Here is a 24398-nt window from a genome sequence, read left to right on the forward strand (position 1 = left end):
TCTATGTGTGCATGAGTGAGAGAGCTAGAGAGTGCCTACGTGTGCATGAGCTAGAGAGTGCCTATGTGTGCATGAGTGAGAGAGCTAGAGAGTGCCTATGTGTGCATGAGCGAGAGAGCTAGAGAGTGCCTATGTGTGCATGAGCGAGAGAGCTAGAGAGTGTCTATGTGTGCATGAGCGAGAGAGCTAGAATACCTATGTGTGCATGAGCGAGAGAGCTAGAGAGTGCCTATGTGTGCATGAGCGAGAGAGCTAGAATACCTATGTGTGCATGAGCGAGAGAGCTAGAGAGTGCCTACGTGTGCATGAGCTAGAGAGTGCCTATGTGTGCATGAGTGAGAGAGCTAGAGAGTGCCTATGTGTGCATGAGCGAGAGAGCTAGAATGCCTATGTGTGCATGAGTGAGAGAGCTAGAGAGTGTCTACGTGTGCATGAGTGAGAGAGCTAGAGAGTGCCTATGTGTGCATGAGCGAGAGAGCTAGAGAGTGCTTATGTGTGCATGAGTGAGAGAGCTAGAGAGTGCCTACGTGTGCATGAGCGAGAGAGCTAGAGAGTGCCTATGTGTGCATGAGTGAGAGAGCTAGAGAGTGCCTATGTGTGCATGAGCGAGAGACCTAGAGAGTGCCTATGTGTGCATGAGCGAGAGAGCTAGAGAGTGCCTATGTGTGCATGAGCGAGAGAGCTAGAGAGTGCCTATTTGTACAAGAGTGAGAGAGCTAGAGAGTGCCTATGTGTGCATGAGCGAGAGAGCAAGAGAGTGCCTATTTGTGCATGAGTGAGAGAGCAAGAGAGTGCCTACGTGTGCATGAGCTAGAGAGTGCCTATGTGTGCATGAGCGAGAGAGCTAGAGAGTGTCTATGTGTGCATGAGTGAGAGAGCTAGAGAGTGTCTATGTGTGCATGAGTGAGAGAGCTAGAGAGTGCCTACGTGTGCATGAGCTAGAGAGTGCCTACGTGTGCATGAGCGAGAGAGCTAGAGAGTGCCTACGTGTGCATGAGTGAGAGAGCTAGAGAGTGCCTATGTGTGCATGAGCGAGAGACCTAGAGAGTGCCTATGTGTGCATGAGCGAGAGAGCTAGAGAGTGCCTATGTGTGCATGAGCGAGAGAGCTAGAGAGTGCCTATTTGTACAAGAGTGAGAGAGCTAGAGAGTGCCTATGTGTGCATGAGCGAGAGAGCTAGAGAGTGTCTATGTGTGCATGAGCGAGAGAGCTAGAGAGTGCCTATGTGTGCATGAGCGAGAGAGCTAGAATACCTATGTGTGCATGAGCGAGAGAGCTAGAGAGTGCCTACGTGTGCATGAGCTAGAGAGTGCCTATGTGTGCATGAGTGAGAGAGCTAGAGAGTGCCTATGTGTGCATGAGCGAGAGAGCTAGAATGCCTATGTGTGCATGAGTGAGAGAGCTAGAGAGTGTCTACGTGTGCATGAGTGAGAGAGCTAGAGAGTGCCTATGTGTGCATGAGCGAGAGAGCTAGAGAGTGCCTAAGTGTGCATGAGTGAGAGAGCTAGAGAGTGCCTACGTGTGCATGAGCGAGAGAGCTAGAGAGTGCCTACGTGTGCATGAGTGAGAGAGCTAGAGAGTGCCTATGTGTGCATGAGCGAGAGAGCTAGAGAGTGCCTATGTGTGCATGAGCGAGAGAGCTAGAGAGTGCCTATGTGTGCATGAGCGAGAGAGCTAGAGAGTGCCTATTTGTACAAGAGTGAGAGAGCTAGAGAGTGCCTATGTGTGCATGAGCGAGAGAGCAAGAGAGTGCCTATTTGTGCATGAGTGAGAGAGCAAGAGAGTGCCTACGTGTGCATGAGCTAGAGAGTGCCTATGTGTGCATGAGCGAGAGAGCTAGAGATTGCCTATGTGTGCATGAGCGAGAGAGCTAGAGAGTGCCTATTTGTGCATGAGTGAGAGAGCTAGAGAGTGCCTATGTGTGCATGAGTGAGAGAGCTAGAGAGTGCCTATTTGTGCATGAGTGAGAGAGCTAGAGAGTGCCTATGTGTGCATGAGCGAGAGAGCTAGAGAGTGCCTACGTGTGCATGAGCGAGAGAGCTAGAGAGTGCCTATGTGTGCATGAGTGAGAGAACTAGAGAGTGCCTACGTGTGCATGAGCGAGAGAGCTAGTGTCTACGTGTGCATGAGCGAGAGAGCTAGAGAGTGCCTATGTGTGCATGAGCGAGAGAGCTAGAGAGTGCCTACGTGTGCATGAGCAAGAGAGCTAGAGAGTACCTATGTGTGCATGAGTCAGAGAGCTAGAGAGTGCCTATGTGTGCATGAGCGAGAGAGCTAGAGAGTGTCTATGTGTGCATGAGTGAGAGAGCTAGAGAGTGCCTATAAGTGCATGAGCGAGAGAGCTAGAGAGTGTCTATGTGTGCATGAGCGAGAGAGCTAGAGATTGCCTATGTGTGCATGAGCGAGAGAGCTAGAGAGTGCCTATGTGTGCATGAGCGAGAGAGCTAGAGAGTGTCTATGTGTGCATGAGTGAGAGAGCTAGAGAGTGCCTATGTGTGCATGAGCGAGAGAGCTAGAGAGTGTCTATGTGTGCATGAGTGAGAGAGCTAGAGAGTGTCTATGTGTGCATGAGTGAGAGAGCTAGAGAGTGCCTACGTGTGCATGAGCTAGAGAGTGCCTATGTGTGCATGAGTGAGAGAGCTAGAGAGTGCCTATGTGTGCATGAGCGAGAGAGCTAGAGAGTGCCTATGTGTGCATGAGCGAGAGAGCTAGAGAGTGTCTATGTGTGCATGAGCGAGAGAGCTAGAGAGTGCCTATGTGTGCATGAGCGAGAGAGCTAGAGAGTGCCTATGTGTGCATGAGCGAGAGAGCTAGAATACCTATGTGTGCATGAGCGAGAGAGCTAGAGAGTGCCTACGTGTGCATGAGCTAGAGAGTGCCTATGTGTGCATGAGTGAGAGAGCTAGAGAGTGCCTATGTGTGCATGAGCGAGAGAGCTAGAATGCCTATGTGTGCATGAGTGAGAGAGCTAGAGAGTGTCTACGTGTGCATGAGTGAGAGAGCTAGAGAGTGCCTATGTGTGCATGAGCGAGAGAGCTAGAGAGTGCTTAAGTGTGCATGAGTGAGAGAGCTAGAGAGTGCCTACGTGTGCATGAGCGAGAGAGCTAGAGAGTGCCTACGTGTGCATGAGTGAGAGAGCTAGAGAGTGCCTATGTGTGCATGAGCGAGAGACCTAGAGAGTGCCTATGTGTGCATGAGCGAGAGAGCTAGAGAGTGCCTATGTGTGCATGAGCGAGAGAGCTAGAGAGTGCCTATTTGTACAAGAGTGAGAGAGCTAGAGAGTGCCTATGTGTGCATGAGCGAGAGAGCAAGAGAGTGCCTATTTGTGCATGAGTGAGAGAGCAAGAGAGTGCCTACGTGTGCATGAGCTAGAGAATGCCTATGTGTGCATGAGTGAGAGAGCTAGAGAGTGCTGACGTGTGCATGAGCGAGAGAGCTAGAGAGTGTCTACGTGTGCATGAGTGAGAGAGCTAGAGAGTGCCTATGTGTGCATGAGCGAGAGAGCTAGAGAGTGCTTAAGTGTGCATGAGTGAGAGAGCTAGAGAGTGCCTACGTGTGCATGAGCGAGAGAGCTAGAGAGTGCCTACGTGTGCATGAGTGAGAGAGCTAGAGAGTGCCTATGTGTGCATGAGCGAGAGACCTACAGAGTGCCTATGTGTGCATGAGCGAGAGAGCTAGAGAGTGCCTATGTGTGCATGAGCGAGAGAGCTAGAGAGTGCCTATTTGTACAAGAGTGAGAGAGCTAGAGAGTGCCTATGTGTGCATGAGCGAGAGAGCAAGAGAGTGCCTATTTGTGCATGAGTGAGAGAGCAAGAGAGTGCCTACGTGTGCATGAGCTAGAGAGTGCCTATGTGTGCATGAGCGAGAGAGCTAGAGATTGCCTATGTGTGCATGAGCGAGAGAGCTAGAGAGTGCCTATTTGTGCATGAGTGAGAGAGCTAGAGAGTGCCTACGTGTGCATGAGTGAGAGAGCTAGAGAGTGCCTATTTGTGCATGAGTGAGAGAGCTAGAGAGTGCCTATGTGTGCATGAGCGAGAGAGCTAGAGAGTGCCTACGTGTGCATGAGCGAGAGAGCTAGAGAGTGCCTATGTGTGCATGAGTGAGAGAACTAGAGAGTGCCTACGTGTGCATGAGCGAGAGAGCTAGTGTCTACGTGTGCATGAGCGAGAGAGCTAGAGAGTGCCTATGTGTGCATGAGCGAGAGAGCTAGAGAGTGCCTACGTGTGCATGAGCAAGAGAGCTAGAGAGTACCTATGTGTGCATGAGTCAGAGAGCTAGAGAGTGCCTATGTGTGCATGAGCGAGAGAGCTAGAGAGTGTCTATGTGTGCATGAGTGAGAGAGCTAGAGAGTGCCTATAAGTGCATGAGCGAGAGAGCTAGAGAGTGTCTATGTGTGCATGAGCGAGAGAGCTAGAGATTGCCTATGTGTGCATGAGCGAGAGAGCTAGAGAGTGCCTACGTGTGCATGAGCGAGAGAGCTAGAGAGTGTCTATGTGTGCATGAGCGAGAGAGCTAGAGAGTGCCTATGTGTGCATGAGTGAGAGAGCTAGAGAGTGTCTATGTGTGCATGAGTGAGAGAGCTAGAGAGTGTCTATGTGTGCATGAGTGAGAGAGCTAGAGAGTGCCTACGTGTGCATGAGCTAGAGAGTGCCTATGTGTGCATGAGTGAGAGAGCTAGAGAGTGCCTATGTGTGCATGAGCGAGAGAGCTAGAGAGTGCCTATGTGTGCATGAGCGAGAGAGCTAGAGAGTGTCTATGTGTGCATGAGTGAGAGAGCTAGAGAGTGCCTATGTGTGCATGAGTGAGAGAGCTAGAGAGTGCCTATGTGTGCATGAGCGAGAGAGCTAGAATACCTATGTGTGCATGAGCGAGAGAGCTAGAGAGTGCCTACGTGTGCATGAGCTAGAGAGTGCCTATGTGTGCATGAGTGAGAGAGCTAGAGAGTGCCTATGTGTGCATGAGAGAGAGAGCTAGAATGCCTATGTGTGCATGAGTGAGAGAGCTAGAGAGTGTCTACGTGTGCATGAGTGAGAGAGCTAGAGAGTGCCTATGTGTGCATGAGCGAGAGAGCTAGAGAGTGCTTAAGTGTGCATGAGTGAGAGAGCTAGAGAGTGCCTATGTGTGCATGAGCGAGAGAGCTAGAGAGTGCCTACGTGTGCATGAGTGAGAGAGCTAGAGAGTGCCTATGTGTGCATGAGCGAGAGACCTAGAGAGTGCCTATGTGTGCATGAGAGAGAGAGCTAGAGAGTGCCTATGTGTGCATGAGCGAGAGAGCTAGAGAGTGCCTATTTGTACAAGAGTGAGAGAGCTAGAGAGTGCCTATGTGTGCATGAGCGAGAGAGCAAGAGAGTGCCTATTTGTGCATGAGTGAGAGAGCAAGAGAGTGCCTACGTGTGCATGAGCTAGAGAGTGCCTATGTGTGCATGAGCGAGAGAGCTAGAGAGTGTCTATGTGTGCATGAGTGAGAGAGCTAGAGAGTGTCTATGTGTGCATGAGTGAGAGAGCTAGAGAGTGCCTACGTGTGCATGAGCTAGAGAGTGCCTACGTGTGCATGAGCGAGAGAGCTAGAGAGTGCCTACATGTGCATGAGTGAGAGAGCTAGAGAGTGCCTATGTGTGCATGAGCGAGAGACCTAGAGAGTGCCTATGTGTGCATGAGCGAGAGAGCTAGAGAGTGCCTATGTGTGCATGAGCGAGAGAGCTAGAGAGTGCCTATTTGTACAAGAGTGAGAGAGCTAGAGAGTGCCTATGTGTGCATGAGCGAGAGAGCTAGAGAGTGTCTATGTGTGCATGAGCGAGAGAGCTAGAGAGTGCCTATGTGTGCATGAGCGAGAGAGCTAGAATACCTATGTGTGCATGAGCGAGAGAGCTAGAGAGTGCCTACGTGTGCATGAGCTAGAGAGTGCCTATGTGTGCATGAGTGAGAGAGCTAGAGAGTGCCTATGTGTGCATGAGCGAGAGAGCTAGAATGCCTATGTGTGCATGAGTGAGAGAGCTAGAGAGTGCCTATGTGTGCATGAGTGAGAGAGCTAGAGAGTGCCTATGTGTGCATGAGCGAGAGAGCTAGAGAGTGCTTAAGTGTGCATGAGTGAGAGAGCTAGAGAGTGCCTACGTGTGCATGAGCGAGAGAGCTAGAGAGTGCCTACGTGTGCATGAGTGAGAGAGCTAGAGAGTGCCTATGTGTGCATGAGCGAGAGACCTAGAGAGTGCCTATGTGTGCATGAGCGAGAGAGCTAGAGAGTGCCTATGTGTGCATGAGCGAGAGAGCTAGAGAGTGCCTATTTGTACAAGAGTGAGAGAGCTAGAGAGTGCCTATGTGTGCATGAGCGAGAGAGCAAGAGAGTGCCTATTTGTGCATGAGTGAGAGAGCAAGAGAGTGCCTACGTGTGCATGAGCTAGAGAGTGCCTATGTGTGCATGAGCGAGAGAGCTAGAGATTGCCTATGTGTGCATGAGCGAGAGAGCTAGAGAGTGCCTATTTGTGCATGAGTGAGAGAGCTAGAGAGTGCCTACGTGTGCATGAGTGAGAGAGCTAGAGAGTGCCTATGTGTGCATGAGCGAGAGAGCTAGAGAGTGCCTATGTGTGCACGAGTGAGAGAGCTAGAGAGTGCCTATGTGTGCATGAGTGAGAGAACTAGAGAGTGCCTACGTGTGCATGAGCGAGAGAGCTAGTGTCTACGTGTGCATGAGCGAGAGAGCTAGAGAGTGCCTATAAGTGCATGAGCGAGAGAGCTAGAGATTGCCTATGTGTGCATGAGCGAGAGAGCTAGAGAGTGCCTATTTGTGCATGAGTGAGAGAGCTAGAGAGTGCCTATGTGTGCATGAGCGAGAGAGCTAGAGAGTGCCTATTTGTGCATGAGCGAGAGAGCTAGAGAGTGCCTATGTGTGCATGAGCGAGAGAGCTAGAGAGTGCCTACGTGTGCATGAGCAAGAGAGCTAGAGAGTGCCTATAAGTGCATGAGCGAGAGAACTAGAGAGTGCCTATGTGTGCATGAGCGAGAGAGCTAGAGAGTGCCTATGTGTGCATGAGTGAGAGAGCTAGAGAGTGTCTACGTGTGCATGAGCGAGAGAGCTAGAGAGTGCCTATGTGTGCATGAGCGAGAGAGCTAGAGAGTGTCTATGTGTGCATGAGCGAGAGAGCTAGAGAGTGCCTATGTGTGCATGAGTGAGAGAGCTAGAGAGTGCCTACGTGTGCATGAGCGAGAGAGCTAGAGAGTGTCTACGTGTGCATGAGTGAGAGAGCTAGAGAGTGCCTATGTGTATGAGCGAGAGAGCTAGAGAGTGCTTAAGTGTGCATGAGTGAGAGAGCTAGAGAGTGCCTACGTGTTCATGAGCGAGAGAGCTAGAGAATGCCTACGTGTGCATGAGCGAGAGATCTAGAGAGTGCCTACGTGTGCATGAGCGAGAGAGCTAGAGAGTGCCTATTTGTGCATGAGCGAGAGAGCTAGAGAGTGCCTAAGTGTGCATGAGTGAGAGAGCTAGAGAGTGCCTACGTGTGCATGAGCGAGAGAGCTAGAGAGTGCCTATGTGTGCATGAGCGAGAGAGCTAGAGAGTACCTACGTGTGCATGAGCAAGAGAGCTAGAGAGTGCCTATGTGTGCATGAGCGAGAGAGCTAGAGAGTGCCTACGTGTGCATGAGTGAGAGAGCTAGAGAGTGTCTACGTGTGCATGAGCGAGAGAGCTAGAGAGTGCCTATGTGTGCATGAGCGAGAGAGCTAGAGAGTGTCTATGTGTGCATGAGTGAGAGAGCTAGAGAGTGTCTACGTGTGCATGAGTGAGTGAGCTAGAGAGTGTCTACGTGTGCATGAGCGAGAGAGCTAGAGAGTGCCTACATGTGCACGAGTGAGAGAGCTAGAGAGTGCACATTTGATCATGTGATTATGTAAGAGAAGAAGGAGTGTTACTAACTTCGTTCTCTGAACAGAGATAAAAAAAAGTTCCATTTTCAAACGTAGTATGCAGGCAGCTTCACTGTTCAGTAATGAGAACAGCTGACCCTTTGTTCTAGTCCACGCTAGAACAAAGCCAATGTCTCCATTTAAACACATTCAGTGTGCCGAGAATCAACCCTGCTTAAAAACAAAAGTGTAGCTTTATAAAGGTGGGATAATGCTAAGATATAACTGATGTTTCTCTGAGTTTAGATGATCTTAACAAAGTTGCTTAAAACCAAAGCATCAATACATACAACATGCCTTAAATTTAACAAACGTTAGGTCTCTTTAATTGTGCCTAAGTGTTAGGAGTTCAGACTCAAGTAATGGATATCTAAAATTTGTCATCCTCATGGAATTCCTGTTTGGAATGTGGTAGGGATTGTCACCGTCCCCCTGACTCTACACGTGTAGAAAACTGAGAATGAAAGGCTTGAATCTCAGTACATGCAGATATTCTAAATGAATGAAAGGTATTACCTGTTTATTACTGTTATAACACAGTTCTACTACTGAAACCACTCCTGTGTAATGTGTGTAGCAGCGAGGTGAGAATTGATCACTCTCTGAGTGAAGTGGAAAGGCAGCATTTGACCAGAAGGACAGAGACTGTTCTAGACTGCCTGAAGCAACATGGTATATCCTGCAGTGAGGTAAATACTATTCTTTAATATGTAAGCTTTTGGGCCAGTTTTACTAAGAAGTGTGCAAAAGCTACAGCATGTACTAAAAGGTTGTAATTGAGTTACTGTAACTTGCCATTTAAAAGATTTTACCCTCAAACTGATGCTGACAAAAGTAAAGAGAGAAAGAAGAAATTCTCTATAAAATAGTTGGAAATTTGGAAATTTTCATGATGGTGATGAATCCCAGCAGCCAAAAGATCAGCACTTCCATTAAAAGTTAATAACATTTTTCTTTAACTCTTCACACAAAGAGTTATAGTCTGAAATATGAGGCTTTTATAGAATGGTTTGTGTTTACAATGAGTGGTGGCAATTTTCAAAGTTCTTGTGTGTCCTTCACCCTGCAACCTGAAGCCTTCACCCTTCACCCTACAGTTACATTACTAAATTGTTTTAAGTTTTTAATTTTCCTAATCTTCTCCCTTAAAATGTATATCCAGGTGAGTCAGGTGCGCCAAAACCTGAAGCTCAGTGGTTCATTGGCAGAAGAGGGCCACTGCAAATGTTTAGTAAAACTGGGCTTTACTTAGAAAACTATACTACAATACACTGTACTACAGTATGCACTGTAGCTTAGTGTAATGCTATCATTACTGTCATAAATAATCATCATCATCGTCGTTGCCCGCTAGTCCAAACAGGGTCCCAGTAGCAGTTGGGAGAGCAGAGAATCCCAGATGACCCTGTCCCCCGCAACTTCCTCCAGCTCATTCCCGGGGACCCCAAGCCGCTCCCAGGCCAACTTGGAGACATAATCCCTCCAGCGGTTCCTAGGGCGACCCCGGGGTCTTGGAACACCCCCACCGGGAGGCGTCCAGGGGGCATCCGGATCAGATGCCCGAACCACCTCAGCTGGCTCCTCTCAATGTGGAGGAGTAGCGGCTCTATTCTGAGCTCCTTCCGGATGACCGAGCTCCTCACTCTATCGCAGGGCGTGTAGCCCGCCACCTGACGAAGAAAGCTCATTTCCGTCGCTTGTATTCGTGATCTCGTTCTTTTGGTCATTACCCACAGCTCATGACCATAGGTGAGGGTTGGGATGTAGGTCAACCAGTAAACAGAGAGCTTCGCCTTTTGGCTCAACTCCCTCTTCACCACTACAGTCCGGTACAGTGACTGCATTACTGCTGCTGCCTGTCCCAGCCTACGGCCGATCTCACGATCCCTCTTCCCGTCACTCGTGAACAAGACCCCAAGATACTTAAACTCCTCCACCTGGGGCAGGTCTTTTCCCCTCACCTGGAGTGGGCATGCCATCCTTTTCCAGGCCAAGACCATGGACTCAGACTTGGAGGTGCTGATCCGCATACCAACCGCTTCACACTCAGCTGCAAACCGCTCCAGCAAGCGTTGGAGGCATCCATGTGATTCCACCAAAAGAACAACATCATCTGCAAATAGCAGTGACGCCACCCTCCGGCCTCCACACATAATGCCCTCCTGACCCCCGCTATGCCCTGACACTCTGTCCATGAATATCACGAACAAGAGTGGAGACAGAGCACAACCCTGGTGAAGTCCAACGCTAACCCTGAAAGAGTCTGACTTAATGCCGAGTATACGGACACAGCTCTCCCTCTGGGAGTACAGAGATTGGATAGCCCGGAGTAGTAGCCCCGGCACCCCATACTCCCGGAGGACCTCCCACAAGATATCTCGAGGAACACGGTCATAAGCCTTCTCCAAGTCCACAAAACACATGTAGACTGGGTTGGCAAACTCCCATGCCCCCTCAACAATCTGTGAGAGGGTGAAAAGCTGATCCATTGTTCCACGGCCGGGACGGAATCCACATTGTTCCTCCTCAATCTGAGGTTCAACTATCGGTCGGAATCTCCTTTCCAGCACCTTTGCATAGACTTTCCCAGGGAGGCTGAGCAGTGTGATACCCCGATAATTGGCACACACCCTCCGGTCCCCCTTTTTAAAAATAGGGACCACCACCCCAGTCTGCCAGTCCAAGGGTACTGTTCCTGAGGTCCATGCAATATGGCAAAGGCATGTTAGCCATGACAGCCCCACAATATCCAGAGCCTTAAGCATTTCTGGACGAATCTCATCCACCCCTTACCACTGAGGAGCTTACCAACTGACCTCCACCAGGGAAATGGAACTTGACACCCCAGAAGCCTCTGGCCCTGACTCCCGTGAGGGAGGCACGTCTCCCGGATTAAGAAGTTCCTCAAAGTGCTCCTTCCACCAACCGACAATATCCTCATTCGAAGACAGAGTTTCTCCACCCTTGCCGAATACAGCTTGGGCACAGCCACCCCGACCCCTCCTGAGTTGCCGGACAGTTGTCCAGAACCTCTTTGAGGCTGAACGAAAGTCTTTTTCCAAGGCCTCACCAAACTCCTCCCATGCCCTGGATTTTGCTTCTGCCACCGTTGCAGCTGACACCTTTTTTGCCTGTCGGTACCTATCCTTCCAGCCAACCAGTCCCTAAAGGCCTCTTTCTTCAGCTTGACGGCCTCCCTCACCACCGGTGTCCACCAGGAGGTTCTTAGGGGTTCCAGCCCCGACAGGCACCCACAAGATTTTGGCCACAGCTACGCCTGGCAGCTTCCACAATGGAGGTTTTGAACAGGGTCCATTCAGACTCCATGTCCCCTACCTCCTCCGGGACATGAGAAAAGCTCAGTTGAAATCATTCTGAACAGGGGCCTCTGAAAGTCGTTCCCAGCACACCCTCACTATTCACTTGGGCCTACCGCGTCTGACCATCAGTCTTCCCTGCCACCTGATCCAACTCACTACCAGATGGTGATCAGTTGACAGCTCAGCACCTCTCTTCACCCTAGTGTCCAGAACATATGGTCCCAAGTCAGATGAAACGACAACAAAGTCGATCATTGACCTTTGACCCAAGGAGCTCTAGTACCATGTACACTTATGAACATCCTTGTGTTTGAACTTGGTGTTTGTTATGGACAATCCATGCCTGGCACAGAAGTCCAATAACAACTCACCATTTGGGTTTAGATCAGGCAGGCCGTTCTTCCCAATCACGCCTCTCCAGGTCTCCCAGTCATTGCCAACATGAGCATTGAAGTCTCCCAGTAGGACTATGGAGTCTGTAGGCGGGACCCTTTCCAGAACCCCGCCCACTCGCTCCAGGGAGGCCGAATACTCTGACCTGTTGTTTGGTGCATACGCACAGACAACAGTCAAAGTTTTCCTCTCTGCGATTTTAATTCGCATTGAGGCGACCCTCTCATCCACCAGGACAAACTCCAACTGCCTGGTCACCAGCCGGGGACTTGTGAGTATCCCCACACCCGCCCGGCGCCTCTCACCCTGTGCAACCCCTGAGTAGGAGAGAGACCAACCCCTATCCAGGAGTTTGGTTCCAGAGCTGACACTGTGGGTGTAGGTGAGCCCAACTATATCTAGTTGGTACCTCTCAACCTCCTGCACAAGTTCTGGCTCCTTCCCCCCCAGTGAGGTTACATTCCATGTACCAAGAGCTAGTTTCTGCTGCAGGGGCCTAGGCCAACTAGGGCCTCCCCACAATCTCCCACTGCCAATATGGCACTGCACCGCTCCCCCATGCTGGACCTTGCGGGTGGTGGGCCCACATGGCCTCCCCACGTTGCCTCTTCGGGCTGAGCCCGGCCGGATTACGTGGGCTGCCCAGCCACCAGGCGCTCGCCGTGGAACACTACCCCCAGGCCTGGCTCCAGGGGTAGGTCCCGGTGACCCTTTCCCGGGCAGGGTACACGATTTCTTGTGCCCGATATGCATGGAGAACTTTGGATCGTGTTAGTCTGGGTCTTCACTCCAGACCTTTTCGCCCTGGGAGACCCTACCAGGAGCATATTGCTCCCGACGACTTAGCTCTGAAGATCCCTAGACCACACAAGCCCTTCCGCCACAACAAGGCCCCCCTCCAGGAAGGGTCATAAATAATTTATTTAATTATTTAAGATGACTCAGTGGCAGATGCATTATGAACCACTGCATTATTGTATCTAACAAGACATTTCAAACAACATCAAGTTTCAGTGATGCAATAGGAAAACAACAGTTTATTCAAGTGTTTAAAATTTGTGTTTGAATGCTGGCAGCATGACATGCCCAATATCGCAGTGCTGGGCTCTGGAGGTGGTTTGAGAGCGATGGTTGGACTGCTGGGGTCACTGAGTCGGCTGAAAAAAGAGGGACTGCTGGACTGCATCATGTACCTGAGTGGAGTTTCGGGATCGACCTGGTACGGATCTAGACCATACCAGATATTTAATGTCTTCCAGAAGAATAAACACACTTATATTCATAGGCAGAATTATCTCGGCTTTATGATGTAGTTTATGTGCTTTATGGTGCAGTGATGATAGAAGGTAATAACAATAAAAAGCCTAGAAAGTATAAATCCAGCGTTGTACATTCAGACCAATTTTGATATTCGAGTATCTAGAAGAGTTAATGATATCAGAATTTCAGATGTCAGAACAATCATTGAAAAGAGGCAAATTGTGCTTATTGCCTAATATTAACATTTAAACAGAAATAACACACAAACATGAACTGAACTGCAGGATAAAAAAGAACTCCCTCATATAAACATTTAGCAGCTCGAGTGAGCTTTTGTCCAGGGGATTGTGAAGTTCCAAACATATGTACACGTTTCATTTGGTTCATATTGATTGGCTGCATAAGAAGAGCCAGGTTTCCTGCTGTTCTTTGCTATAAGCTGAGGCAAATGTTACCTCTAAAGCATCATTAAAGGTGGACTGGAAAGTTTGAAAAGCCATGGAAGTTGGATCCTGCATGGGAGTTTGATACAGTTTACTAGTATAATATTAATCTCTAAGAAGATGGCTCATCCATTACTTGTAGGTTCTTATTCTAGCACGTGTTTTATAAAGATGTATGGCAGCACAGTGTGTTTTTTTTCCACAGTAGTGGTGGCACAGGTCACTAACCAGATTCTGCCACATATTCAAAGATTCTAAGAACAGACAGAAATGGGGATGGAGTGATGTGGTGTAGGAGTGGGTCTTATAAAATAACTGACGAAAGGTCAGTCTAAACACAGAATAAACGCAGACTAAACATCTGCTCCACTTGCTGTTTTCACTGAATTGTTTGTGGACAACCCATTGACTTTCTGTGATGCACTATAAATACCTGAATGGAACATCTGGAACAGTTAAGGGAATAAAAACAGGTCCAGCATTAAAAAACTGGGCATAAATTAAAATAAATTGAAATGAATGAAATATGATAAACACATAAGCATTAACACCAAGGGATAGAGTCGAAATTGGTTCCAGGCACGAACTGAGTTTATCACAGACAAAGAGCAATAGAAACAGTCTGAGGCAACCAAGTCAAAGACAAAACCCAAAAATCAGAAAAAAACAAACAGTAGACACACAATGGGTCAAAGAACATGAAAAACACCAATAACAAGTAGTAAGGCTTAGTATTATCTGGCAAGACTTTTGCCAAAATACAAGCTATAAATAGAGAGAGTAATGGGAAAACAAGCTTCAGGTGATTCAGGAGAATGACCTCTGCTGGTGGGGAGGTGAAGCTCCAGCCAAGAATGTAATGAAGCACATCAAGCATTTCTCATGTTCATCTTGAACATGGAACATACAGTGCTGTAAAAAAGCATTTGCCCCTTACCTGGTCTCTTCTATTTCTACTACTTGGTCACATGTTTCAGATAATCCAACTACTCTTTATTATAAAATAATGACAACATGAGTGAACTTGAAATGCAGCTTTTAAATGATTGTTCCATTTACTGAAGATAAAGATATTTTCAACACCTATATCACCCATGTGTATATCACCACCACGTATTTGCCTCCTTTTGGAGAATTATTTTAATTCAGCTACGTTGGAAGATTTTTAGCATGAGCTGCCTATTTAAAGTCTTGCCACAGCATTTCAGTGGGATTCAAGTCAGGAATTTAACACAGCACAGTACAGAAATTCATGGTTCCATCGATTATGACAATCATCCAGATCCTGCAGAAGCAAAGCAGCTTCAGAACATCACACTACCACGACCATGTTTGACTGTTGATAAGATGTTCTTATGGTGGAATGCAGTGTTAGCTTTACACCCATAGGATCCATGTCTTTTTCAAAAAAGTTCCACTTAAGACCTTTCAGTCCACAGAATACTGTCCCAAAAGCCTTGGAGGTTCGTGTTCTGTTTGGTCAGCTGTAGTTTGCACCTTGCAACTCTCCCATAGATGCCATTTTTGCCCAGTGTCTTTCTTATTGTGGAATCGCAAATATTGACCTTAGCTGATTCAAGTGAGGCCTGCTGTTCTTGAGAAGTTTGCCTACATCCTTTTTTCACCTCCTGGATGAGTCGTCGATGCACATTTGGTACAATTTTGGTAGGCTGGCCACTTCTGGGAAGGTTCACCACTGTTCCAAGTTTTCTCCATTTGTCAATAATGGCTCTCACTGTTTGTTGGAAACCCCGATCTTTAGCAATACTTTGAACATCTTTAAAAACACCATTTTGTTGTTATTGGATGATCTGAAACATTAGAGTCTGACAAATATGCAAAAAAAGAAGAGATTGGGAAGAGAGCAAATACTTTATCATGGCCACATACAAACAAAGCATAAACCGTAAATATGTTTCACATTTTACCCTCCATAACTGTAAATCTTTTAAAAGAGACTTGTACATCTTCATTTTTAGTTCCTGGTTTTTGCCTTCAAGCAACGTGTTGAGTCTGATATAACTTTTGATAACTTTATATTCTTGTATATTGATTAATAATAACCTCTATTATTATTATTATTATTGTTATTATTATTTAATCACTTACAACATTGTCTTGTCCTTCTGTTCTCTAAAGGTGCATGGCATCATTATACAATGGACCAAACTGGTCCACAAAACTGGAGACTGTGGAAGACAACATTGTCCAAAGGCTTGCTGAAGGCAGAGTCAGTTGGTCACAGATGGGTCAAAAACTGGCAAATTACTATGCAAATAATGAAAATTTCAGCCTGACAGATGTGTGGGCAGCACTGATTGTGTCTAATATGGTGAATGAGGTGAGAATAATTTATACTAGTCAGACAGAAGGGTTCATGCATATGTGCACACTGTCATTAATGCATACAATATGAAATTCATGTTGAAATTTCAAAGATTTCTATTCTCTCAAATCGTTGTGCTCAGCATTGTGATTTTAGAAATTAGAAAAGAATGCGAAGTAGAAGCATTTTCACTGGTGGTCTCAGATTTCTGGACATCACTGTAGGAGTTTGCATTTTCTGTATTTCACAGATTGATGAACACAAACTCACAGAGCAGAGGGCCAATTACACCAATGACCCGTATCCCATTTACACTGTGATTGACAAGCAGTGTAAATATGATACACTGAATGCAGGTAAATTTGTATGTGCATATGTGTGTGTGTGTGTGTGTGTGTGTGTGTGTGTGTGTGTGTGTGTGTGTGTGTGTGTGTGAAAAGGGAAAACCTACCATGATTTCTGTTTGCAGATGTCTGGTTTGAGATCACTCCAGATGAGTCAGGTTATTCTCTCTCTGGAGCCTTTGTGGATTCCTCCTGTTGGGGAAGCCAGTTTAAGAGTGGAGAGAGGATAAAAGACCAGCCTGAGACTGACATGCTGTACCTGCAAGGTAACAAAACCATGTAAAAAATACAGTAACAAGGTAAATTGGCATCTATCACTAATGATATAACTTCATAAAGCTTTGCCCTGTTTTGTGGTACTAGACAAGGATGTCCACTCTCATCAGTATTTATGGAACCCCTAGCAATGGCTAGCCAAGAAGTTGGCATTAGCTCATAACGCAGTCCTTATTGCCCACCTACAACAAGATTGAAATACCCTCACATATGCACAGTAACTGCTGGAAGCCAGGAAAAGTTTGTTCAGTTTGTAGTCATGTTGTGAAGACCCTGACCTTTTCTCTCAGTGCTGTAATCTCACTGTTTTTTTTTTTTTTTTTGGAATTTGTACAGGACTCTGTGGAAGTGCCATCGCAGATATGGAAGAGAACAAAAAATTCCTCTATGAAGCACTAAAACAGCTGATTGAATGTATGAACCCCTCTCAGTTTAATAATCTGTTCATTTATTCCTCCTTTACTGAGTCTAACTCTTATTTACTGGGTAATCAGATTATGTTGAGCAACCTTCAACCACTAGACCATAGTCGACCTGTAATGTGACAGAATGAGTCAGACGCATGCGAGTAAAAAGGGAAAGAGAGGCTTTTCTGTTGAGTTGAGATCCAGAACCATAGTCAATACACAGGCACAGGTCAAAAGACACAAAATACAAGAACACAAACAAAACAATCGGCAAACAGTCCAAAATGGATCAGGCAAAAAGGCAGAGTTGAAAAACAGGAAAATAGTCAGAACCAGAAATACACAACAAAGGTGTGAAACACTCAGTAGCTCTGTGAAAAGAAGCAATTCACCATAATGAATAAAGCTAAAAACTTTATAATAACACTAATTAATGGCAATAGTGAAACAAATCAGTATTCAGGAGATTGTGAGCAATGACTGGAGCGTGAGGAAGGATCAGGAGTCATGTAATTCCCCAGAGGGTTGTGGGATAGTGTAGTGGGTAACACCTCTGTCTTCTATGCTGTAGACTGGGGTTCCATCCCCTGCTTGGACAAGCACCCTACAATACACCAATAAGAGTCCTTGGGCAAGACCCCTAACACTACCTTTGCCTACCTGTGTAAAATGATCAAATTGTAAGTCGCTCTGGATAAGAGTGTCAGCCAAAATGCTGTAAATGGGAAATGTAGTCCAAGGAGGCTTCAGAGCTGGAGGGACACGTGACACAACCACTCACTTTATGTTAAATGAGTCACAAAATAATGTTTCACATATTCTGTGTTTCTCCATCTTGCACAGAAATTGGATAAAAAGGGATGTTTTAAGAACAAAATTATGTTTTGATGATAAAGTCACGTGAAGTTAACTTTTTTTAAAAGATTGGTTAATACTGGGCATAAATTACCATACTCAGCTTTAAAGAACTGATTTTCTTTAAATAGTATGTTTGTTGTATTTGCTTTCTACTCAAAAAGGGTTCATGTTTCTCTTTGTACTTCCTCATTATTTTTCCTTAACTAGACATATTTGGATACACAGAAGAACGCCATACATCACAAATACCAGATGTGAAGAAAGGACAGCAGGCACTCTTAGCACTTGTGGAACTGAATCTTAGTGTGATCAGAGGGAAGGATCCTAGCATTTACCTCAATATCATAGAGGACTTACTGAAAGGTTGTATTCACCAACATACTTGTCCGAAAAACACATGCCAGTATGACTACACCAACTACCCCAACACACACAAACACACTTCATGTAGAACAATTTCCAGTTCCTTGATATTCCTGGGTCTTTACTTGTGGACCACCCTCCATAATATGCACCAGAGGTTTTCACTCGGAGTCAAATCTTGTTTTTCTGCAACCATTTCTATGTGAGTTTGCAGTCATAAGCCTTCTGGCAGAGGCAGACAGATTTTTATGTTAATTTTCTTTGGTAGTTAGTAGAATTTTTATGCCACTGATTTTCACACAAGCCCCTGGACCTCCAGCAACAAAGCATGAATGATCCTACACCATATTTGATGGTGGGGATCAAGTGCTTATCATCGTAGGTGTCCCATGTGACGATGGTGCGCTTGACCAAAATTTGGTTAAATATGATTATATTATGAGATTCCATTCCAATCACAAGGTCCAGGCAGCATTTGGTGGCTTTTTCTATGAAAGGCTTCTTTTTTGGAACCTTTTTGTTTATTTTGTGCACAATATGACCTAAGCACAATTTTATAATGATTTGAGTTGACAGCTCTTTAGTTTTGCTCATGTTGATGGACACCAAATTATTTTATATGGGGTTACCCTGTGTTTATAGCTCAGGGACCAGGAAATAGTCACAGGTAACAACAGTGTCCCTGGCATTTTTTCCACAAAAAATGCTAATTTCTTGGCTTATATTTAAAATATTCTTTAGAAAGAAAGAATACACCGTTCTTAAAGTACAACACTATTGTAGGAATGGTTTCTATGAGATAAAGGGAAAGCACTTTTTCCAAACATCTATGAGAAACAATTACAATAATTCTGGTGTGTGTGTATGTGTGTGTGTGTGTGTATACACTGAAAAATCTCTTTAGATAAATATGATGAAATTGGAAGGATGACTTTGCGTCTAAAGAAGATGATGACATCAGAAGGGAAAATGACAGAGACAGAGTTACAGAATTACAACCTGCGTGTATGCAGTTTTATCACTGACCTGTTTCGGGGGCAGGGTTCTTGGTTTGGTGAGTAGAACCCATCTATTGATACATTTTTAAAACAATGCACTCTTCTGCTGATTAAATTATACTAAGTCACAAGCCTGTGCTCTGTGCCTTTTCCTGAAACTGTGCAAGGTGCCTGTCCCCCAGGCTCTGACGGTGGCTGCACCTGACACACAAAAAAACCTTGACAGTGTTCTGTGTTTCAGTTAACTAGTACTATCCTATAAGGTTATAATATGATAGATATTCAGTTACTGTCTGCCTCGTGCTGCTGTAACTGTTGTGATGACATGCTTTGTATATGATTGTTAATGCAGTGCAATAATCCTTCTTTAAACAGCATCGACATTCAGGCATTTGTGACTGGAAGTTTGACCTAGATTTCATGGGTTTATATAACACAACTAAAAATTCTTAAGCAAGCTGTGGGTACACATTAAAACATATATGAGATAAACATTAGAAACACTGTGGCACAGCAAAACTACTGTAATCAAGTAATGTACTAATCTGTATTTAGAAATACATTTAAGTACAGTTATTTAATGAAACACTAACATTTTCAGTAGTCTACTGCTAACTGTACTTTCTCTAATTCTCTAATCATGTCTCTAATGATGTTAAGCGACTATAACTTCCTCCACAGCTGGCAGCTTTATCAGAAACCTTCCTCAATTATCAGCATCTGTCAGCTGTCCATCTAATCCAACCGATATTATGACCAAGTTCGTGGAGGATACTTTTCGATCTACTCTAGATAGTGTAAAATAGTACGGCAGAAAAAACTCGCCCCTTGGTAAAACGATCATAGTCGAGTTTTAAAACAGACTGCCAGACAACTAGAGTGAAAATGGTGCCTGACTAAACTAGAAGTGTCCCAGTCCGCCTGGAAAGAGATCCTTGTAGACTATAGAAGAGCTCTTACTGCAGCATGCTCAGTCTATCTCTCCTCTCTCATAGAAAACAATAAGAATAATCCTAGACCAAAATAATAGTGAACAGTTACTGAACCCCAGATGCCATTAGTCTATAGCAGCAATGATTTTATGAATTTTTTTAGTGATAAAATAGGCAGAAAATTCAGAATGTACAATTTAACTCTACAAACCTGCTGTCTTATAATGCCAGTCTAAATCTTGAGAATATTATAATCACTGCAGAGAGGCTGGAATTGTTTGTTTCTTCCACAAAAAGGAAATTTGTATGTTAGATCCGATTCCTACAGGTTTCCTCAAGGAAATTTGGCCAGAAATAACCAAGCCTATTCTGTCAATAATAAACTCCTCTGTTGGCCTTGGATACATCCCAAAAACTTTTTAACTAGCAGCAATTAGATTTTATATTTCTTTACCTTTATATACCTTTATACCTTTATATCTAACATCTTGGAAAAAGTGGTAGCAAAACAATTAAGCTACTATTTATATAGGAATCATATACATAAAAAAATCTGTCTGTTTCTAGGCCACATCACAGTACAGAAACAGCACTAGTAAAAATTGTGAATGATCTTTTATTATTCTCTGACAAAGTAAATGTGTCTTTGCCAGTCCTCCTTGGTCTTAGTGCAGCATTTGACACAGTAAACCATGCTGTCTTACTAGATATACTAAAAAACCTTGTAGGGGTAACAGGAACAGCTCTTTCCTGGTTCAGGTCCTACCTCACTGATTGCTATCAGTTTGTTAATGTAAACGGTGAATCATCTGTCCTTGCAAAAGAAAAGTATGGTGTTCCACAAGGCTCTGTTTTAGGACCTATATTATTCACAATATATATGCTACCACTGGGCACCATTTCTCAGTTGCATCAAGCTTATTTGTAAAGAATCTGGGTGTCGTGATAGACCCTGATCTGTCCTTCGACGCATATATAACTAATATTACTAGAACAGCCTTCCTGCATGTAAATAACCCCCAAAGGTGTACTAAAGACATGTGTTTCATTTATTAATAGTTTAATGATTGATAGCATGAATTGTTTTTTTGGTTACATACGTATTTGTTAAAGGGGAACTTTTATTTTGAAGGTGATATTAGGCGCCACATTACGGCACATGCTAAAGTGATTGCCGTACAACGCCGTGCAATCTACACCTTCAGATGCTGCTGCTGCCACTGCATAACCTTAACCTAATCAAATGAACCACTGCCCCACCTGGTTTATATGCTTTGTTCTATAATACTTTATACTAACAATGTTTGCTATCCAGTGTCAACCAGAGGACGATGGGTTCCCCTTCTGAGTCTTGGTTCCTCTCAAGGTTTCTTCCTCTTAGGGAGTTTTTCCTTGCCACTGTTGCCACTGGCATGCTCATGGGGGCTTGGACCCAGATTTTCTCTTTTCTTTTTCTTTCTGTAATACTGATTGTTCTGTAAACCTGCTTTGTGACAACACCTGTTGTAAAAAGTGCTATATAAATAAAGTTTGCTTGCTTGCTAATTCAGTATAAAGATCTTAGTTGTGAGAATATTTTTTAATGTCTGTACTAGTTATTGTAGTTTAACCCAGACTGTATTAGAAATCTTGAGTCAGCCTCATTTTTTTCACTTAATCTTATTTTGTCAGATATGTGGATGGCCATTGTAAGATCTTTGATACTGCTTGTGAGCTGGACCTGGGGGACAAATTATGACTTCCTCTACAGAATGCAAGGTGGGAAATTGACTATAACTAAAACAAAGTATGTGCTATATACAAATACAAACATACACACACACACACACACACACACACACATATATATAAGTGAGTACAGTCCTCACATTTCTGCAAAAAATGTTTCATATCTTTTTTCACAAGACAACACTTTAGAAATGAAACTTGGATAGAACTTAAAGTAGTCAGTGTGCAGCTTATATAGAAGTATAGATTTACTGCCCTCTGAAAACAACTCAACACACAGCCATTCATGTCTAAATAGCTGGCAACACAAGCAGTAAATCTATACTGCTATACAAGCTGTACATAGACTACTTTAAGTTATACGTTTTAAGTTTAATTTCTATAGTGTTGTCCCATGAAAACATATAATAAAATATATATATATATTAGGGGTGCAGGAAAAACTTCATTCTTAGATGCATCAAGATGTGGACGTGAACGATTCTGAATCGATTCATAAATGTCAAAATCGATTTTCTAAATGTTGATGGAAAATAAAAAATGTGGAACTTGGGTGAGTGCTGCACCCAGACAGTCTCTGGTGGCACATAAAACACACATGGCTGAGTGAGGAATCCTTCTGGCTCCCTCTGCATTAAAAGCCAGGTTAGGTCAGGAGTCACAACCCAAATGTTAAGAAGAGCCATTTTGTCCTTTCAACTAAGTCAAACCACCTTGGGAGACATTTAATGTCCAATATGTCTCTGTGTGTGATAATGTTCTAGTATAGACTAAAAATATAAACGATCGCGCAGATTTAATTTGCTCTGCTTTAAGTTTTAGCTCAGTTATAATTTTCCTTCCATCTCTGCCAGAAAGCCTTTCCTCAAAACTAGAACAGCTTCTTGTAAAATGTCTCTCAATGTTTGGCTGTTTTACGAGGCTAACGTCACTTCTCATTCGTCATCTTCTCGTTCACATCTCCACCTTAAATTCTGCCTGAGGTGGCGAATGTAACTACTGCACCATTTAAGGTGTATCAGGAAAATGTGAAACAGAAGTGACGTCCTCTTTGCAACTTTTTAGAGAGATCCCATGTCTTACTGCAGATTTAACGCACCAGAAATGCAACTGCGCTTATAAATGCGAATAAGTCCATTCGTCTCTAAATATTTGTCTTTTCGTTCACTACTGGCGAGGCGAGACTTCGTTGCTTTGTGACCTGCAGTCTGCTTCTCAGTCGTTGAAAACCAGGGCTTTCACACTATGCTGCACAGTTTGGAGCTGAGATTCAGCCTCCAGTCTCCAAAATATTTTACTCACACAGGAACCCCCCGAACTTAAAAAAATGACTAAAGTAAGCGGGCAGGACACGGCTGTAATGTGCTGTGTGGACATCCTTGCCACTTGATCTTATTTCACCCTAACAGTGCATGTTATTGCAGATGTGTGGCTGCACATATATATATATATATATATATATATATATACACACACACACACTGATGAGACTAACATTTATCAGCTCCACTTACTCTATAGCTGCACTTTGTAGTTCTACATTTACAGACTGTAGTCCATCTGTTTCTCTGATACTCTGTTACCCCCTTTTACCCTGTTCTTTAGTGGTCAGGACCCCCATGGGCCCTCACTAACACTCCACTTGCTTTTCACTCTATTATGCACTCCTACCTTGTCAGTCCACCTTTGTAGATTTAAAGTCAGAGACAGTAGCTCATCTGCTGCTGCACAGTTCGTGTTGGTCATCCTGTAGTCCTTCATCAGTGGTCACGCGACACGGCCCACAGGACGCTGTTGGCTGGATATTTTGGTGGACTATTTTCAGTCCAGCAGTGACACTGAGGTGTTTAAAAACTCCAGCAGCACTGCTGTGTCTGATCCACTCAGATCAGTGCAACACACACTAACACACCACCACCACGTCAGTGTTACTGCAGTGCTGAGAAGGATCCACCACCCAAATAGTACCTACATAAAATCAGTACCATATTGAGACCACAGAAAGCCACAGTGGATCACATGTAGCTTCCAGTGTACACAAGGAAGGGAAGCCAGTCTTTCGAATAAACACACAAAAAAGGTGAAGGCTAAAGGTTTGTTACCTCCGCTAACATTACTAACCTAGTCATTTTTCACGTCATATCATTCAGCTTGTAAACAGCGAGTATATGAAAGTAGGTAACTGGTTATAAAGTTTGATTAGTGAAAGCATCATTTCATTTCATTTGAATGAGTAGAGTGGAAAAATGAACTTTTTGAACTATACACAAGAGTGAAATGAAGCCCCTACCCTACCTTCTCACTTGAATATAGAAATCAACCCTTTCATCACAGATGAGAGATTTCTAGATTAAGACACAGTCTACATAAGTTGAAGGTATTGTTTGTTCCTGTGTTATTAGTGGAAGTCATCGACCCCAGTGTCCTTGACTCAGAGACGAGACAATATGAGGATGCTGGACTGTTACTGAACTCACCCTATTTCTCAGTGTTGAGAAAAGAACGACACATCGACCTCATCATTTCCCTTGACTTCAGTGCAGGAAATCCCTTTGAGGTACTACAGATGCATGAATGCCCCCCCCACACATACACACATTAGGTTTGATTCAACTCAACATTAGGACATAGAGAGTTTGAACCCCACTGATCGCATAGCTGTCCACATCTCAGAGGCCAGCGTCAGTGGGAAACTGAGCAGGAAACGAATTCATTTCTTAACTGAGAAACTAGAAATAAGAGAACTTTAGGCTAGGTCAGAACAGTTTAAAGAACTTTTCATATCTGCTTTCCTTGATTTTGACTGATCTGCATCACATGCATGACTGCAAGTAAAGATCAGAGCAAAATTAA

The 24398-nt window shown here is 44.6% G+C and overlaps 1 protein-coding gene across 4 annotated transcripts in view; it reads left to right on the top strand.

Moving 5' to 3' along the window:
- Positions 1-24398, top strand: part of LOC108440899 (cytosolic phospholipase A2 gamma-like) — a 36568-nt gene that overhangs the window by 7115 nt on the left and 5055 nt on the right. For 2 of the 4 annotated variants that reach the window (XM_017720097.2, XM_037540587.1), the window contains exons 4-13: positions 8478-8586; positions 12687-12829; positions 15453-15654; positions 15890-15995; positions 16109-16249; positions 16596-16673; positions 17732-17887; positions 18792-18941; positions 21489-21575; positions 23948-24102. In XM_017720097.2, coding sequence (XP_017575586.2) covers positions 8478-8586; positions 12687-12829; positions 15453-15654; positions 15890-15995; positions 16109-16249; positions 16596-16673; positions 17732-17887; positions 18792-18941; positions 21489-21575; positions 23948-24102 — 1327 coding nt within the window. Of the gene's footprint in view, positions 1-8474; positions 8587-12686; positions 12830-15452; positions 15655-15889; positions 15996-16108; positions 16250-16595; positions 16674-17731; positions 17888-18791; positions 18942-21488; positions 21576-23947; positions 24103-24398 lie in introns of all 4 variants that reach the window. The other 2 variants (XM_017720093.2, XM_017720094.2) reach the window with 1 other exon arrangement.

Source organism: Pygocentrus nattereri, chromosome 1 (genome assembly GCF_015220715.1).
Source record: "Pygocentrus nattereri isolate fPygNat1 chromosome 1, fPygNat1.pri, whole genome shotgun sequence".
NCBI lineage: Eukaryota > Metazoa > Chordata > Actinopteri > Characiformes > Serrasalmidae > Pygocentrus > Pygocentrus nattereri.